The sequence below is a fragment of the Bos indicus genome, chromosome 10 (genome assembly GCF_029378745.1).
Source record: "Bos indicus isolate NIAB-ARS_2022 breed Sahiwal x Tharparkar chromosome 10, NIAB-ARS_B.indTharparkar_mat_pri_1.0, whole genome shotgun sequence".
Classification (NCBI taxonomy): domain Eukaryota; kingdom Metazoa; phylum Chordata; class Mammalia; order Artiodactyla; family Bovidae; genus Bos; species Bos indicus.
In genome coordinates, this window is record NC_091769.1 from 72,431,424 (window position 1) to 72,451,255 (window position 19,832).

A 19,832-nucleotide genomic window follows, 5' to 3' on the forward strand; every position below is an offset into this window, starting at 1 on the left:
TGCACTTCAAATCCTGAGATTCTGTTTTTACAAATAGAATCAATGTGAGACACTTGAAGTTAAAAGCATAAAGACAATGGGGGAACTTTTTTAAACTATCAATACTCAGAATCTTTTAAAAACCACCTCTGCAAGTGGTGGTGGAAAAGTTGGACAGCTGCATAAATCAACAAACTTAGAACACATCTTCACACCATACACAAAAATAAACTCAAAATGACTTAAAGACTTAAATATAAAACAAAACATCATAAAACTCCCAGAAGAGAACACAGGCAAAACAGTCTCTGACATAAATTGCACCTATGTCTTCTTGTCTCCCAAGGCAAAGGAAATAAAAACAAAAATAAACAAATGGGAGCTAATCAAAATTACAAGGTTTTGCAAAGCAAAGAAAACCATAAACAAAATGAAAAGACAGCCTACATACTGGGAGAAAATATGTGCAAATGATACAACCAACAAGGCTTTACTTCTAAAACATACAGCTCATATAGCTCAACAACAAAAAAACAAACAACCCAACCAAAAAAATGGGCAGAAGACCTAAACAGACATTTCTCCTAAGAATACACACAGTTGGCCAACAGGCACATGCAAAAAGATGCTTAATATCATTAATTATTAGGGAAATGCAAGTCAAAACTATAATGAGCAATTATCTCACACCAGTCAGAATGGTCATCATTAAAAAGTCTACAAATAACAAATGCTAGAGAGGCTGTGGAGAAAAGGGAACCTCTTACACTGCTGGTGGGACTGTAAACTGATGTAGCCACAATGGAAAACAGTACAAAGATTTCACAAAAAACCAAATATAAAGTTGCCATATAATCTAGCAGTCTCACTCCTAGGCATATACCCAGACAAAACTGTAATTCAAAAAGATATATATACCCCTGTGTTCATAGTAGCACAACTTCCAATAGTCAAGATATGAAAATAGCCTAAATTTCCATTCACAGATGAATTGATAAAGGTGTGTTATATGTTATATATACAATGGAATATTACTCAGCCATTAAAAAGAATGAAACGATGCCATTTGCAGCAACATGGATGGACCTAGAGATTATCATACTAAGGGAAATAAGTCAGAAAGAGAAATACAAATACCATATGATATCACTTATATGTGGAATCTAAAAATACAATATAAATCAATGTATCTACAAAATTAAAACAGACACAGATACAGAGAACAGACTTGCAGTTGCCAAGGGTAGACTGGAAGGGGAGGGAAGGATTGGGAGTTTGGGATTAGCAGAGGCAAACTTTTATATATAGTATGGATAAACAAGGTCTGACTGTATAGCATAGGGAACTATATTCAATATCCTGGGACAAAACATAATGGAAAAGAATATGAAAAAGAATACATATGTATAACTGAATCACTTTGTATAGCAAAAATTAACAGCAGAAATTATATAACATTGTAAATCAGTTATACTTCAATAAAATTTTTAAAAAATAAATTGTCTCTGTTTTGTACTCTGCTTCAAGAAATTTTGATATTAAAGAATTAAACTTTTTGAGGTCCTAGTGAACAATTTTTTAGAAATAAAATGAGCTTCTCATATTACCTGATGTGATGAGATTTCTGAATCAAATACAGAAGAATCAAATAAATTCAATCCAGGGGATCGAGAAGTATAACTCATTAAAAAAGAAAATCCAGGGGAGTTCTTTTGTGTTTGACTCTCAGTAGCCGTATTTCTATTTCTGATACAGAGAAATAAGAAAATCATCAAATTGTTAAATACATATTATCAAATATTGCAGACTGGTAAGCACCACAGGCACTATGCCATAAAGGTAAGAATTAGCATAGCAGGAAAAAGGAGGAAGTAGTTATTGAAGTGTCAAACCTATGGAGAAGAAAACCTATGGTTTGGGTGGAGAATAATATTAAATAAAGTATAATAATCAATTATGAAATGATAATAAAGAATTCTTTCTAAGCATATACTGTCAGGCTCTATTCTATTTATTTCCATCATCATTAATTTACTTATTCCTTAAACAACCCTTTGAGATAGCTACCATTACTATCACCTCATTTCACAGAAGAGGATTTTGCAGCATAGAAAGATTAAATGATTTGCTTGAAAGAATATAAGTGCCAGGGTTGGGATCTGAATGTAGCAACACAGACTCAAAGTCCAAGTTCTTAAACTTGATGCTAAACTGTCTCCAAGATCTTGAAAGCAGTCACAAAATTTTAGTCTTAATGAAAAGCCAGCCATGACAGATTGTTTCATAAGGGAGTTAAGTTATAAAATGATTTGGGAAAAAAAGTTAGACAAGTCAGTATACAACACAGTGGTTAAAACCATGAATTCTGGAGGCAGAACTGCCTGGGTTTAAATCTCAACTCTTATCACTGATGAGTTGCAGCATCTGTGATTCTGTTTCTTCATCTATAAAATAAGGATAATAATGTACTTACATCTCACAAAGCTGTTGTGAATATGAAAGGAGCAATACTTATAAAATGCTTACACTCAAATTCAAATTCTGCTAAGCCACTTCAATCATGTCCGACTCGGTGCGACCCCATAGACAGCAGCCCAACAGTGCTATTAAGTGTTAAATAACAGAAGTCTGAAGATACCTCCATAACTATCTCCATGACTGTTAATGAGTCATTTTACAGATTGGTTTTCTTATCCATAAAGAGAGGTTTTAGTATACGATCGCAACACCCTTTAACAGTTCCCAGATTTGAAGATAAATTCCATTTTGAACATCCTGTTTTTGAGTCAACAGCATGACATTTATACATAAAAATCTTACTAGCAATTTAAAATACAGAGTAGAACACAAGAGAGAGATTCCTGATGAAGTGAAATCTATTTGACACGTATTTTAGAAGAATCCCAGGATTCAGCATCAAAGAAAAGACTGAACTAAACAAAAAGCTTAAATATAGCATTAGTTTTTTGGCTGTAAACTACAAATCTGTGGTTTCCAAAGTTAAATAATGATGTTAGAGATATTTATGTCAACCAAAGTTACTTAAATAATGGCAGTTTTGTTTAAGACACTACGACATTAAGGCAAAATGACTGCTGGAATATTATTCAGTGGTGTCCACAATCTACCAAATGTGATAGTAACTTTTTAGCTTGACAATTTAATATTTTCCATACATCTTTATTCTTCTGAAAATCTTAAATATTATAATATTAAACTTGATAGGTACTCAGGATCCATGTTACCTTCAGCTAAACATTTCAGGGAAAAATGGGGAAAAGTGTCTATGAAATGAGATGGCAGAGTGGTAGGTATATGACAGTTCATTATACTAATCTCTCTCCTTTTTATATTTGAAATATTCCATAATAGAAAACTTTTTAAAGTTAGAGGTATTAAGCATTTTACTATTCCTATCAATTATTTACATAATTCAAAATATATAGATTCTTTCATTATAATAATTAATTAAAATCTTACATTTCAATTGAGGGGGTTTTAGGTAATTTCTCCACAGAATCAGGTGCTTTCACATCTTCAGGAGTTCTTAAAAATAAAGGAATTTCAGGAGTTCGTGGAAAAATCCCAGCCCTTTCTTCTACTTCATCACTATTACTTTCTATTGGCTTCCCAAAATGTTCTGCATATGTAATCTGCAAAGTCAAAGTAACAGTAAGCTATAAAAAGGAATATTATTGCATTAACAAACTCATATATGTAAAAATATGTGAGGTTAAAAACATCAGTATTAACATATGATGTTATCAATTCATAAACAAAATAAGTGAAATAAGAATAATTCGTGAAAGTGATACCAAAATACATCTGTCAGCAAACAGGAGAAAAATTATTTTCAATTTTCTAATTTTTTTCTTCCCAGCTCTATCTCACCTATCTCTACCTGAAAAATTAACTCACAACCAGGATATATTCAGATTGATGAAAGAAAATGGTTAGAAATAATTTTCCTTTCAAAATTTCCACATTGTGCTCTGGGTCAAGATTTGTATACCCTTTTGAAAGAAAAGGGCAATCTTTTTTCTCATTGGTTATGTTCTTTACATTTTTTGCCCTTATAAATTCATTATACTAGTTTCCCTACAAAATTGAGAACTTGAATACTAACTCCCCTTTATATCATTTGGTAAACTAGGAATATGATTTCTCAAATGTTTGTTACCAAATCCTATTTGGAAACAATTTATTTGGGTCCCTCCAGCAAAAAAATTTAAGTGTGCTTTTTACCTGTATTTCTTTATAGTAGAATACTACTGTTGTTTCTCTTGTTTTATCCCTTAATGGCAAGCCACTCCAGTGTTCTTGCCTGGAGAATCCCAGGGATGGGGGAGCCTGGTGGGCTGCCGTCTCTGGGGTTGCACAGAGTCGGACATGACTGAAGTGACTTAGCAGCAGCAGCAGCAGCAGCAGCAGCAGCAGCTATAGTACATTGCCTACACCTACAATCACTAAAGCTATCTACTATTGAAAAATACTTTGAAGATATTTTTGTGGCATCCTTGACTAATAATTCAATCTTACCAAACAAAATTTCCTTATTCAGTTATAATTTAGTTGTTGTGGTATCAATATATATAGTCAATTATTAATGACAATTTTTTAAATATTTCATGTAAACTTTTTGTGGTTTCACTTTTAAATCTATAACTCCTCCAAGGAATAGAATCTGTAACATCACAGCAACTTGATTTCTAAGTTAATAACATCCAGACCTCACATAAATAAGCTTTGTTAGCCCAAATGTGAAATTAAAATGAAAACAATATTTAAATTAGAATATTCTACTTAGAAATTAAAAACAAAACATTTGACTTACTTGTGAAGCACATTTTGATTCTGGCAATTGTCTTATTGTCCCTTTATCTCCACACTCAGCATCTGTTTGTTATATGAGAACAAACTACTTTTTCTTTTTGAAATTTAATTGTAAATAAAATAAATTAAACCATATGAAACTGCCAATATTTAACTGTTCTTGGTCAATAAAAATAGAAATTTTAGATACTTCAATCTAATACATAAAAATAATAGAATAAAACCTACATGAACAGTTTAACAAACAAAATTATAAAGAGAACACCCCATGTAACTGCTACCTTGATAAAGAAATAGAACATTATGAGTTCTCCAAAAGGCCCCATATTCCCCATAGCCTCCTTCTCAATGGTAAATACTATTCTGACTTCTGTGATAATCATTACCCTGATTTATCAGTTTATCACTTAAGCAATATACTTTTTCCTGTTTTAAATGTTATATGATGAAATAATAATGTATGTGCTCTTTGTCATGCTTTTTTGGTTTAGTACACTCTCATGAGATTCATCTATATTGTTGCATATAGACATAGTTTGCTTACTTTTATAGGTGTCAAGTATTCTAATATACAAACACAACACAATGTAACACAGTACTATCCATTCAACTACAGATGGACATTTGGGGCGTTTCTGTTTTGAGGCTATTACAAACAATGATTTTAACACTCTTCTACATATATACTTGTATGTATGTACTTGTATTTCTCTAGGTACATACCTAGGAGTGGAATTACAAAATACAGGGTATGTGTATCTTCCATTTTACCAGATGTTAAACTATTCTCCAATTTTAGTTTTGAAACTATTCACCAATTTTTGTTGTGGCAACTGGCCATCCTGAGCTACCCTAGGGAATTATTCAATTTCACAGGAAAAAAAAATTATGACCTCCAATTATAACTTAGTTATATGCCAATAAGTTATTTATAAATGACATATTAAAAGTTTCTACCAATAATTATGAGAGTTTTAATTGTCCTACATTCTCATCAACACTGAACATTGTCAGATCTTCCAAATTTTGCTAATCTGATGGGGGTATAATGATATCTCATTGTGGGTTTATTTCTCAGTTTCCTGATTTGCTGAACATTTTTTTAATATGTTTGTCTGCCACAAAAGTTTTTCTATTTGAAGTGCCTATTCGTAATTATTTTGCACGTTTCTAATTGGGTTGTCTGTAGTTTTCCTCTTGGTTTGTAGAAGGTTTTACACATTTTTGGAAACTAGTCCTTTGACAGTTTTATTAAAAATATATTCTCTTGCCTCCCATTCTTTTTACAGTGTTTTTTGATGAATAGAAATTCTTAATTTTAATATAACCAAATTTATCAATACTTCTTTTATGATTGGGTTTTTTCATTTTTTAAAGGAAATTCTTTCCTATCTTGAACAGAAGTTTCCCTATTTGGTCATCTGAAAGCTTTATAGGTTTGCCTCTTGCATTAATCATACTACTACTTTCACCATATATTAACTTCTTCAAAAGATAGGCTTGGAGATTGTTGAAGAGAATCTTTCTTCTTCTTACCTTCTTGAGTGTGGAGCCTCACCATATAGGCTCAATGGCAGCTAGGACTATGCCAGATACATACATTTCCCCATGTATCTGTATTAGGGGGTATATTATTCCTAGAGATTATCCATTCTTCCCTGTCTAACACTGTCAGCTTAGCACATACAGAGGATTATGCTGCTGTTGCTGCTAAGTCGCTTCAGTCATGTCCAACTCTGTGCAACCCCATAGACAGCAGCCCACCAGGCTCCCCCGTCCCTGGGATTCTCCAGGCAAGAACACTGGAACGGGTTGCCATTTCCTTCTCCAATGCATGAAAGTGAAAAGTGAAGTTGCTCAGTCGTGTCTGACTCTTAGCGACCTCATGGACTGTAGCCCACCAGGCTCCTCCATCCATGGGATTTTCCAGGCAAGAGTACTGGAGTGGGGTGCCATTGCCTTCTCTGACAGAGGATTATAAACAGGTGAAATATATCACCTGGATAGATAAGTCATAATCCTTTTTTCCAGAAGAAAGTGTAAGGAATATCCATTAAGTATATTGTCTTGGTTGAATACTATATTGAGAGTGAGGAACAGGCTTATAGTATATTATATGACCATTCAGAATATGCATATATTTACCACCCGAATGAGTCATTTTTTAAAATTTCAAAATAAGTCAAGAAGAGAGAAAGACTTTTATATAGCCTAATTGCTACTTATTACTGGGCAACTATCAGTCAGTCAGTTCAGTCGCTAAGTTGTGTCTGACTCTTTACGACTCCATGGACTGCAGCATGCCAGGCTTCCCTGTCCATCACCAACTCCTGAAGCTTGCTCAGACTCATGTCCGTCAAGTTGGTGATGCCATCCAACCAGCTCATCCTCTGTTGTCTCCTTCTTCTCCTGCCTTCAATCTTTCCCAGCATCAGGGTCTTTTCCAATGAGTCAGTTCTTCGCATCAGGGGCAACTATATATATATTTGTATGTGTGTGTCTCTATGATATATTATATATTTTATATATATATATATGTATGCATACAGTATATATATATAGACAGATAGATAATAGATAGATAGATACACACACATAGAGAATGAGTCTGTGTCAAAGGTGCATCAAAGTTCTAAGAGGTACTTGATTCTAGGATAATAAGTTTATACATATATATCCTGTGACCTTTCTATGATTTATTCAAAGAAAATAATCTAAGATAGCAAAATATTTATATAAAAGAATATAGTAGCATCATTTATAACAGCAAAAAAATCTGGAAGTAACAAAAATGTTCAGTGTGAGCTAAATAAACTAAATAAATTAAAGCATACCCATGCAAAGACATATTATAAGTCATCTCAAATAAAATATATTTAATGGCATGGAAAAATATCTTCAAGGGCATATCAAGTGGAAAGAAAAAGACCCAAAGTAATATACATAGTATGCTTCAAATTTGAAGGAACAAACAAAAAGAAAAAAAAACACATATGCATAGAGAAAAAAAAATACAGTAGTGTATGTAGTATTAGTTATATCTGGGTGGTTGGTATTTTTGCTTCTTTTATATTTTTCTCCATTTTCCAAATTTTCTACAATAAGTGTATTTGGTTTATATTTAAAACATATTTTAAAACCAGGCATGCACGGTGAGTTAGCCAGAGATGCAAATAATCCAAATAATTTATTTGACTAGTATAAAAATCTGATATAACTTGTTACTCCCATTTCTTAGGAATAATATAAATGGCAAATACCTGTATCTCTCTTTTCCAACCATTGATTGCAATTTGATTGTTTCTGTGGGGTTACTAATCTAAAATACAATAAACAACATTTTTATATTATTTACTGAGTTGAGCATTTCAGAAAATAAGTCAATTTCTTATTTTTAAAGGTTACCTGAACTGCATAACATTTTGTGAATTTTTAAAAGCCGTAACATGTGTACATTTTGGATGGTTATTCACAGCAGAGTCATTCAATACCTGAACAAAAGAATTAAGCATTAGAATTGACTATACGAAACAATAAAATGTTTTGCTTGCCATGGCTACTCAGGGCTCTCAAATAACACTGTCATCCACCTCATCATCACTATTATTATCAACACTGACGAGTACAAACATTAAATGAAACCACTGCATACAAAACATTAAGTCAAACACTGGGAAACAGAAAGGCTTAAGAGTCTCAAGGAATTCGATGTTTTTGAAAAGTATACTTACTATGCCTGATAGTATACATACATTTAAGGTAAACTTAAAATTTTGTCTTCCTTATTCTTGATTAATAAAGGGAATCTTAATTCTTAATCTAATTAATTTATGTTCAGTTCAGTTCAGTCGCTTAGTCGTGTCTGACTCCTTGCAACACCACAGACTGCAGCAACCAGGCCTCAATGTCCGTAATCAACTCCTGGAGTTTACTCAAACTCATATGTCCATTGAGTCGGTGATGCCATCCAACCATCTCATCCTCTGTCGTCCCCTTCTACTCCCGCCTTCAATCTTTCCCAGCATCAAAGTCTTTTCCAATGAGTCAGTTCTTCGCATCAGGTGGTCAAAGTATTGGAGTTTCAGCTTCAGCATCAGTCCTTCCAATGAATATTCAGGACTGATCTCCTTTAGGATAGACTGGTTTGATCTCTTTGCAGTCCAAGGGATTCTCAAGAGTCTTCTCCAACACCACAATTCAAAAGCATCAATTCTTCTGCACTCAGCCCTCTTTATAGTCCAACTCTCACATCCATACATGACTACTGGAAAAACCATAGCTTTGACTAGATGGACCTTTGTTGGCAAAGTAATGTCTCTGCTTTTTAATATGCTGGCTAGATTGGCCATAAATTTTCTTCCAAGGAGCAAGCATCCTTTAATTTCACGGCTGCAGTCACCATCTGCAGTGATTTTGGAGCCCCCAAAATAAAGTCTGTCACTGTTGCCACTGTTACCCCATCTATTTGCCATGAAGTGATTGGACCAGATGCCATGATCTTAGTTTTCTGAATGTTGAGTTGTAAGCCAACTTTTTCACTTTTCTCTTTCACTTTTGTCATGAAGTTCTTTAGTTCTTCTTCACTTTCTGTCATAAGGGTGGCGTCTTCTGTATATGAGGTTATTGATATTTTTCCCAGTAATCTTGATTCCAGCTTGTGCTTCATCCAGCCCATCGTTTCTCATGATGTATTCTGCATAGAAGTTAAATAAGCAGGGTGACAATATACAGCCTTGATGTACTCCTTTCCCTATTTGGAACCAGTCTGTTGTTCCATGTCCAGCTCTAACTGTTGCTTCCTGACCTGCATACAGATGTCTCAAGAGGCAGGTCAGGTGGTCTAGTATTCCCATCTCTTTTAGAATTTTCCACCGTTTATTGTGATCCACACAGTCAAAGGCTTTGGCATAGTCAATAAAGCAGATGTTTTTCTGGAACTCTCTTGCTTTTTCAATAATCCAACGGATGTTGGCAATTTGATCTCTGGTTCCTCTGCCTTTTCTAAATCCAGCTTGAGCATCTGGAAGTTCATGGTTCACGTATCGCTGAAGCCTCGCTTGGAGAATTTTGAGCATTACTTTACTAGCGTGTGAGATGAGTGCAATTGTGCGGTAGTTTGAGCATTCTTTGGCATTGCCTTTCTTTGGGATTGGAATGAAAACTGACCTTTTCCAGTCCTGTGGCCACTGCTGAGTTTTCCCAATTCGATGGCATATTGAGTGCAGCACTTTCACAGCATCATCTTTCAGGATTTGAAACAGCTCAACTGGAATTCCATCACCTCCACTAGCTTTGTTTGTAGTGATGCTTCCTAAGGCCCATTTGACTTCACATTCCAGGATGTCTGGCTCTAGGTGAGTGATCATACCATCACGATTATCTGGGTCATGAAGATCTTTTTTGAATAGTTCTTCTGTGTATTCTTGCCAAGTCTTCTTAATATCTTCTGCTTCTGTTAGGTCCATACCATTTCTGTCCTTTATTGTGCCCATCTTTGCATGAAATGTTCCCTTGGTATCTCTAATTTTCTTGAAGAGATCTCTAGTCTTTCCCATTCTATTGTTTTCCTCTATATCTTTGCACTGATCACTGAGGAAGGCTTTCTTATCTCTCCTTGCTATTCTTTGGAACTCTGCATTCAACTGGTATAGTTCTAGAAGGTCTTGTAAGTCTTCATAGAATTGTTCAACTTCAGCTTCTTCAGCATTACTGGTCGGGGCTTAGGCTTGGATTACCATGATATTGAATGGTTTGCCTTGTAAATGAACAGAGATCATTCTGTCGTTTTTTAGATTGCATCTAAGTACTGTTGTAGTACTTGGATGCAGTATTTGGATGCAATTAATTGATGCTTTTGAACTGTGGTGTTGGAGAAGACTCTTGAGAGTCCCTTGGACTACAAGGAGATTCAACCAGTCCATTCTAAAGGAGATCAGTCCTGGGGTTCTTTTGAAGGACTGATGCTAAAGCTGAAACTCCAATACTTTGGCCACCTCATGCGAAGAGTTGACTCATTGGAAAAGACTCTGACGCTGGGAGGGATTGGGGGCAGGAGGAGAAGGGGACGACAGAGGATAAGATAGCTGGATGGTATAACCGACTTGATGGACATGAGTTTGGGTGAACTCTGGGAGTTGGTGATGGACAGGGAGACCTGGTGTGCTGCAATTCATGGGGTCGCAAAGAGTCGGACACGACTGAGCAACTGAACTGAACTGAACAGATGTCTGTGTCTCTAAATCCCCTATACCCTCTAAAATTGAATACAGGAAAGGAAAACAAGTTAAAAGAGTAAATCCTGAAACCTTCTTTTTAAAACATGTATGACACATATAGCAGAACTAATATATTGTTTTTAACTTTAAATTTTATGTAATGTTTAATCACTGCTTTACTAATGTTTATACTGTTAGTTTCAAGTCTTTCAATCTCCCCGAGTCACTCATTTTTAAGAGTTACTGATTTTTCTTATTTTACCTGTAATTAAAATATCTTTAATAGGAAAGTTTATCCATTTATTTTTGTTATAACAGCCATTGGTCTTAATTCTGTCATTTTTATTTTGCTTTTGTTGTTGTTCAGTTGCTCAGTCGTGTCCAACTCTTTGCGACTCCATGCTTTTCTGTCCTTCACCATCTCCCAGAGCTTGCTCAGATTCGTGCCCATTGAGTCAGTGATGCCATCCAACCATCTCATCTTCTGTCATCCCCTACTCCTCCTGCCTTCTATCTTTCCCAGGATCAGGGTCTGATTTACAATGAGTTGGCTCTTCACATCAGGTAGTCAAAGTATTGGAGCTTCAGCTTCAGCATCAGTCCTTCTGATGAATATTCAGAGTTGATACCCTGTAGGACTGACTGGTTTGATCTCCTTACTGTCCAAGGGACTCTCAAAGAGTCTTCTCCAACACCACAGTTCAAAAGCACCAATTCTTTGGCGTTCAGCCTTCTTTATGGTCCAACTCTCACATCCATAATGACTACTGGAAAAACCATAGCTTTGACTACACGGACCTCTGTAGGCAAAGTAATGTCTCTGTTTTTTAATACACTGTCTAGGTTTGTCATAGCTTTTATTCTAAGAAGCAAGTGTCTTTTAATTTTGTGCATGCAGTCACCATCTGCAGTGATTTTGGAGCCCAAGAAAATAAAGTCTGTCACTGTTTCCACTGTTTCCCCATCTATTTGCCATGAATTGATGGGACCAGATGCCATGATCTTTGTTTGCCTCTCAGACGACATTTGACAATATCTGGAGATACTTTTGATTGTCATAAATTGCAGATGAGGTGCTACTGGACTCTAGTGGATCAGTAGAGTAATTAATTTTTCCTGTGGACAACCCCACAATAAAGAACTAATTATCTGATCTAAATGTCAACAGTGTCACTATTGAGAAACTCTGATCTAAGGTTTGACAGAATTCACCTGAAAAATTGAGTCTGAAGTGTTCTGAAGGGCATGTGTGGTAGAGGGAAAAGGGAGGGAAATAAAGGAGAAAAGAAGGAAATAGGCATTTATTTACATTTCAGTTTCATTTACATTTCTGTTTCTTATAAGTTATTGATCTATTCATGTTTTTTTCAGTCTAGCAATTTATATTGTCCAAAAAATTTTCCATCTCACCTAAATTTTCAAGTTTGTTGGTATATAATTTTACATAGTATCATCTTAGGACTTTGAAAAGATTTCTTTCATAGATGTATTGATATACACTTTTCCCCCACTTTATACTTTTTTTTATGATGGGGGACTTCTTTTTTCTGTACACTTGCTGAAACTTATTAGCGTTTGGCTATATTAATTAACCTTATTTCTAAATTTCATACATTTCTGCTTTTCTCTGTTAATTCCTACTTTTTTGCATTTATTATTTTATTTTTATATTTTAAGTTAAGCTTTTCATACTTTAAGTTCAACATTTCAGATTAATACTTAATGTTTGGCTGATTTTAATCTTCCTTATTTTCTAATATGCTTGTTTTCAAACATAAACTTCTCTCTGATTTCACAGGTTTGGGATTATAGTATGCTTTTAAATAGTTTTTAAATTCTATTTTGATTTCTTCTATAACCCAAAAGTAATTCAAAAGCATGTGAATTATGGCAGAATAATTCACATGTGAAGAAGAACTAAAGAATCTCTTGATGAAAGTAAAAGTGGAGAGTGAAAAAGTTGGCTTAAAACTCAACATTCAGAAAACTAAGACCATGGCATCCCGTCCCATCACTTCATGGCAAATAGATGGGGAAACAGTGGAAACAGTGGCTGACTTTATTTTGGGGGGCTCCAAAATCACTGCAGATGGTGATTGCAGCCATGAAACTAAAAGATGCTTACTCCTTGGAAGGAAAGTTATGACCAACCTAGATAGCATATTGAAAAGCAGAGACATTACTTTGTCAACAAAGGTCCATCTAGTCAAGGCTATGGTTTTTCCAGTGGTCATGTATGGATATGAGAGTTGGACTATAAAGAAAGCTGAGTGCAGAAGAATTGATGCTTTTGAACTGTGGTGTTGGAGAAGACTCTTGAGAGTCCCTTGGACTGCAAGGAGATCCAACCAGTCCATCCTAAAGAAGATCAGTCCTGGGTGTTCATTGGAAGGAATGATGCTGAAGCTGAAACTTCAATACTTTGGCCACCTGAGGCAAAGAGCTGACTCATTGGAAAAGACCCTGATGCTGGGAAAGGTTGAGGGCAGGAGGAGAAGGGGACGACAGAGGATGAGATGGTTGGATGTCCTGGGTGGACTCTGGGAGTTGGTGATAGACAGGGAGGCTTGGTGTGCTGCAGTTCATGGGGTCGCAAAGAGTTGGACATGACTGAGCGACTGAACTGAATTTCTTTTTACTCAACCAAATAGTTTTTTGAGGAGAAGGCTATGTTTTTGTTTAACTTGTTTAACTTTTTTGATGTTGTGGTTAGTAAAGATAGCAGCTTTTTAGAATGGAGGACATATCCTTTTTGTTTTTAAAAATAGTCAATTTTGGTGAATACTGCAAACAAAATTTAACTGAATTATGTGTATGTTGGGCACAAAGCTTACTATTTGTGTTAGATCCTCTACATCCTTACTTATTTTTCATCTACTTGATTCATTCTTGTTGGCAGAAACTGCTAGTTTTTCTATCTTCTTCAAAATCAACATTTCCTTTATGTTCTGATTTAAAAAGTAAACAAACAAAAAGCCCATCATGTTTGTCAACCTCTCTGCAGATAGAGGTAACCATGTTATAAAATTCTTGTCAATGAAACATTAACATAAATTATTTAAGGAGCTTCCATGAAATATCCTTAAAAATGAGGCTGACTCAACAAGACTTTTTTCTCCTTTTTCTTTCCTCCCTAGGAGGAAGATATGATAGCAAGTTGTAATGGTTATTCTGACCATGAAATAACTTTGAGGTAAAAGTTTAGCATAAGGATAGCAGGAAAAGAAAACACCAGTGGAACTCAAGAAATGACGACATTATGGAGATGGTGCCACAATTTCCCTCTTCAATCTAATTCCTTGAGAAATGTCTTTTAGATTTTGGTCTATTGGGTACAGTGATTGATATTTTCAAATATCTTTTATTTTTAGAAGTAAAGGACACGGCTACAGTATATGCTCAGGCTACCATACAAAACTCTTTAAGTTTTTCATATCCTGAGATTGTACTAATGGCTAGTTTAATATATTTATAACACACACACACACACACACACACACAAACACACACAGCCTAAATGCAGTATATTCACTATACCATTTAACGCAAGCATTTAATTTATACTATTAAAAAAGAAATACCTACATGTGCATCATTTTCTTTTTGCTTGAAGTCAATATTGGCAAGCTTTGACTGACTCACAGAACTTTCTTCTTTTTTATCTAGATTATTAAATTGTACAACTTCAAATCAATTCCAGAAATAGAATCAAATGTCATGTCCAACATTTAACCTCACCTTGTAATTTAAAAAATCAAGTTACAAAATATTTAATTTAAAGTAAAGAATTATGAAATTATTACATAATCTTAATTCTTCAATATATAGTAGCTATTATAATAACCATGTATATAAAATGAAAAACAGCTGATTAAAAAGAAATAAGTAAATTTTTTAAATTAAATTTTAAAAAGTAGCTGACAAAACTACATATTTATAATGTGGAACCAAAGAACAAAGAGTGGTGATGTAAATGACTGGGGAATAAAACAGCTAGTGTAGTTAACCTAGCACAATGTAGTTAATCTATCCATCAAATAAAACATGATTTAAATGTCTCAGTGACTAAGTCACAGTATCATTACCACAAGTCTCACCACCATGGGGTCGCAAAGAGTCAGACACAACTGAGTGACTTTAATCATACATACTGATAATACAACTTCTCAAATGAAAAATATACAATTATTCATCCTCTTCTGATAGCTGGAAACCAGACTAAAACTCTTTTTTAAAATAAATCATGAGTGATTTCTCTCTCAAAAAGAAAAATATTATGTATAGAAGGCACATCTTGCTTGCTCTCAGAAAGAACCAAAGTGGCACTTTATGAGTCTATAAGTCTCCAGTATTGTTAGCTCTTGCTTACACTAAGTGATAACTAAAATTGCTCCTTTCTATTTCTTCTTTTATATGTTCTCAAACAAAACTAAGTTTTTGAATAATAAACAGATACTGTACCTATAATTCTTGGTTCTGAAGAATGCATCTTTATTGGTTTTATTAATTTCTGAGATTCATATGGAAGAAATAATTGACTGTTTTGAAGGGTTTTGTTCAACATAAGTACAGGTTGTGGATCTTTTTCAAAAATTCTAAAGATAAGAGTGAATAATATTAAATATTAGCTAAGGAAAAATTAGCATATTTTAAAATTAGAAGAGCTATTTTGATATTATATAGCTAAAACTCCTCAAATTGTATACAATATGTAATCAATTTTAAATGTAGAATATCTGTTCATATAAAGAAAGGGAGGGATTGGGGGCAAGAGAAGGGGACGACAGAGGATGAGATGGCTGGATGGCATCACTGACTCGATGGACATGAGTCTGAGTGAACTCCGGGAGTTGGTGATGGACAGGGAGGCCTGGCGTGCTGTGATTCATGGGGTTGCAAAGAGTCAGACACGACTGAGCGACTGATCTGATCTGATCTGATCTGAAAGAAAGTCCTATTTTAAAGTTTACCTATACCATTCTCTCGGGGCTTCCCTGGTGGCTAAAATGGTACAGAATCTGCCTGCAATACAGGAGACCCTGCTTGGGAAGATCCACTGGAGAAAGGAATGGCTACTCTCTCCAGTATTCTTGCCTAGAGAATCCCATAGACAAAAGAGCCTGGCGGGCTCCAGTCCATGGTGTCGCAAAGAGTCTGACATAACTTAGTGGCTAAACCCCCACCATACCTTTCTTTCAATTCCTTTCTCTTTTCTACGTTTTTACTTTTTTCTTCTAGAGTTTCTGGAAGATTCTTCATTTCATAATGTCTTGCAATCTGCTAAAAAAGAAAAATGACAAAGCAAAACAAAATAAATACCTGCAAACATTTGGTTATCTTAACTAATGAATATGATTTTTTTCTACATAATCACAAGATTTATATTTTTGGTAGTACTAACAAACATTTGGTTATCTTAACTAATGAATATGATTTTTTTCTACATAATCACAAGATTTATATTTTTGGTAGTACTAACAATCTTTTAGTGAAAGTTACTAAAACAGTCAAAATTAACAATAAATCATACTCCTTTTATTTTTCCTTACAACTCCATTAGGAAACCTAGATTTCAATCAACTTTCATTCTTTTTAAAAAGGACCATCAGAAGCAATGGAAACGTTGATTCCCTACATAGAGATGTCCAATAGTTACTATATATTTTAAAGAAAGTGACACCCACTTTCTTCTTACTAAAATGATATTACTGTTATGTGGAACTTCATGCTTACGGATGATAAATATACCACCTTTAACACAATTTTCATAAAATTTAGAAAATTAGCCATTCAACTTTTTCTCAAAATTTGGAAGTGACTTTGGTGGCTCTCATACTCATCAATTAAAGCCACATTTCAATAGATAACACTAAAAATATATTCAAGAAAATATCATGTATCATCAGTCTTAAAGGCTAAAAACTAGTTCTGTCCTAGCTTTATAAAGACTTTAGTCATAAATTTTCTACGTTAAGTTTTTTAAATCATTTAATAACTTGTTTTCCTTTATGAGAGCACTGCTGTAAGCTCTGTTAATGCCTTTAAATATCTATTATTAAGCTCCAACTTGCTCTTTATCTTCTTTTCTTAGCACTCAAAGAAAGTTAAACTATTTCCCAAAACTCAGAGTTGAATATCAGTTCAGTTCAGTTGCTGAGTCGGTGATGCCATCCAGCCATCTCATCCTCTGTCGTCCCCTTTTCCTCCTGCCCCCAATCCCTCCCAGCAAATATACTCAATACCTAAAAACATTTTGGCTCCAAAGGTAATCTGAGGCAAATAAATTATTGAGTTGCTTTAGAAATAGCTCTTCTTAGGCTGTCATCTAACATACCATTACACTTATACATTAACACACATATTAGAAACATATAACAAAATTAATACCTGGTTTAAATAATTAATTTCTATTTCCATGTCATCTACTTCTTTCTTCAAGTCACATGATCTTTTGGAAAACTGGTTAGCATGTTTAAGAATATCTTGTGTTTTATATCTCAAATTAACCCTTTTATGTTAAGGAACTATGTAATATAAATAACTTTCACATTTATAATATAAGTACTATATAAAAAATTAGTATTATATAAAATTAATTATATATATATCATATACACAATATGAATAACAGTATCTGAAAACAGCAGACAGACTAGTACAAACATCTGGCAAACTGTCAATTTACTGTTTGTCTACATTATATACTTAGCTTAAAAATAACATTTCATCAAAATACATGTTAGGATTTTTTCTTTCAGTTAAATTTTTTCACAGGGCAGTTTTTACTTTTATTTTTAACCCGTTTATCATGTCATTTGGCATGATGAACATAATCAAGTCCAAACTTAACTGCTTCAGTTTCTGTAATTTATTTGTTCCAAGATCAACATTATAAATCCACTCAATCTTCCTCTTCTTGCTCTTTATGGTCCATCTGTGCACCAGGAGAACTCAAAAGAGAGCTATATCTTCTGTTTGAACTTTCTGCTTGAACTAGATTTACACTCAATTTGAAGTAGAGAATCTCTCAACTGCTAACAAACATTCTGCATGAGTAGTAGTTTCTACAATTTCCTAAGTTACTCTGTAATCCATTAGGAAAATTTTTAAATGTTTAATGCTAATGAACAAGAACTCCAGAGAAAATCTTTGCCAGACCTTTCCTATTTCACTAAAACTTAGGATTTATATGCTAGAGTATAAAATTTCAAATGAACATTATTTATAACACTATGCTATTATCATAATATCAATTTAAATTTTTTAGATACATTTAACTCCTAATCTTCAACTCTCCCCACCTTCATCACCTCTTCATGTCATTTCTACAATCCAAGTCCCTAAACCCCTGCTGTGCCTTCTGCATCTACCACCAACCTCTGCCTCTATCCACTGAAAGTTAAAACACTCACAGTTTAGCAGAGGAAATGGACATGCAAACAAGTAATTCTAATGCAGTGGCAATGTATTAGATCAGCAGCAAATGAACAACTAAGTATAGAATAAGCTAAAACCCAAACATGAAGAGAGCAAACAGCAAACAGCAAAGGAGTTAAAAGGATGATTTAGGATGAAGCAGAATGAAGCAAGGTAGAATGAAGGGATAAAGAAGACTTAGTGCAAACAGTGGAGTTATAATCTGATAGGAAAGCATATGAAGGATTGTGGAGGTTGGAAGAGGATTAAAGTTCCAAGTTCATCATGGGAGAAGATCTCCTTGACAAAGAGATGAGACTTAGACCAATTAAAAATTACTTAAGCATCTAATACAATGCCACTGTATTAGAATTACTTGTTTACATGTTTGTTTCCTTACCAAACTGTGAGCTCATTATAAGAAAGCTCTGTATCTTCTTGAGTACTTCCTGCCACAAAGTAGATACCCAGTGAATTGTGACTCACCTCCTTACCACCGTCCATCCTAATAGAAATAATCAACTGATTTAATTGAAACTCTTTGGTAAAACAAAGCAAAATAACTTTTTCATTGGTTGGGTTGCTAAGTTAAGCCACTTAAAGACAAGTACATATACCACTTCATTTGCATTAAAATTTCTTGCTTCTGATGACATGCACATATATGAAAACTAATTCCAGATGACCTTTAAAGTAATCTCTTAATTTTTTAATTAAACAAAAAACCAAATCAATGTAATAGTCACAAGGAAACACAGTAACAGCTAGAATACAGAAATAATACTTATCAAATAAAAATTCTAAGTAGAAATACTACTGTGGATACATATGTAGTGTCCAACTGGTAAGTGATGGAAAGGGAGAAGGCACTGCAAAACAAAACCATATTTTAGATTGATTTATTATATTATTTTCACTACAAGGGTAATGTTATTAAAACAGTATGTATCAAAAATACGTATGTATCAAACAGTATGTATAAAAAAATTAATACCTAAAAATTCCATAAAAATAGTTTCATTCACTTTCAGTTGTTCAGTACTTGCCAACACTCTGTTTTGAATTTCTTCATATTCTCTTTTCTTCTCATAATATTCACGTGAGAGGGGTGTTTCTGAGTATTTTAGTTGGTATTGCTTTAAAACATCTTTATACTGACATATATAATCATGGTACATTTTTCTGTTAAAAGAAATGGTATCAATATAACAAAAGTGCATCTAAAAACTTTCTAAAATCACTTGTTAAAAACTACTAAATTAAGCATAAAAGACAAGTTAAAAATCTACTTATTTTTGCTTCACTCAATACTGTCTGCCCTTTAAACTTTTCTTAACTCTATTAAACTTTCCAATTCTCTACTCTTTTTCTTCACTACCTGAGTTACTC

General features: G+C 34.0%; 1 protein-coding gene across 2 annotated transcripts in view; it reads right to left on the reverse strand.

Annotated features, from left to right (window-relative positions):
- C10H14orf39 (chromosome 10 C14orf39 homolog) overlaps window positions 1-19,832 on the reverse strand; it is a 49,438-nt gene that overhangs the window by 13,437 nt on the left and 16,169 nt on the right. The window contains exons 6-16 of one of the 2 annotated variants that reach the window (XM_070797692.1): window positions 19,438-19,625; window positions 19,270-19,312; window positions 17,415-17,535; window positions 16,216-16,304; window positions 15,489-15,622; window positions 14,613-14,689; window positions 8,218-8,303; window positions 8,073-8,131; window positions 4,814-4,875; window positions 3,460-3,632; window positions 1,587-1,725 (exon numbers count right to left, since the gene is read on the reverse strand). In XM_070797692.1, coding sequence (XP_070653793.1) covers window positions 1,587-1,725; window positions 3,460-3,632; window positions 4,814-4,875; window positions 8,073-8,131; window positions 8,218-8,303; window positions 14,613-14,689; window positions 15,489-15,622; window positions 16,216-16,304; window positions 17,415-17,535; window positions 19,270-19,312; window positions 19,438-19,625 — 1,171 coding nt within the window. Of the gene's footprint in view, window positions 1-1,586; window positions 1,726-3,459; window positions 3,633-4,813; window positions 4,876-8,072; window positions 8,132-8,217; window positions 8,304-14,612; window positions 14,690-15,488; window positions 15,623-16,215; window positions 16,308-17,414; window positions 17,536-19,269; window positions 19,313-19,437; window positions 19,626-19,832 lie in introns of both variants that reach the window. The other variant, XM_070797691.1, reaches the window with a different exon arrangement.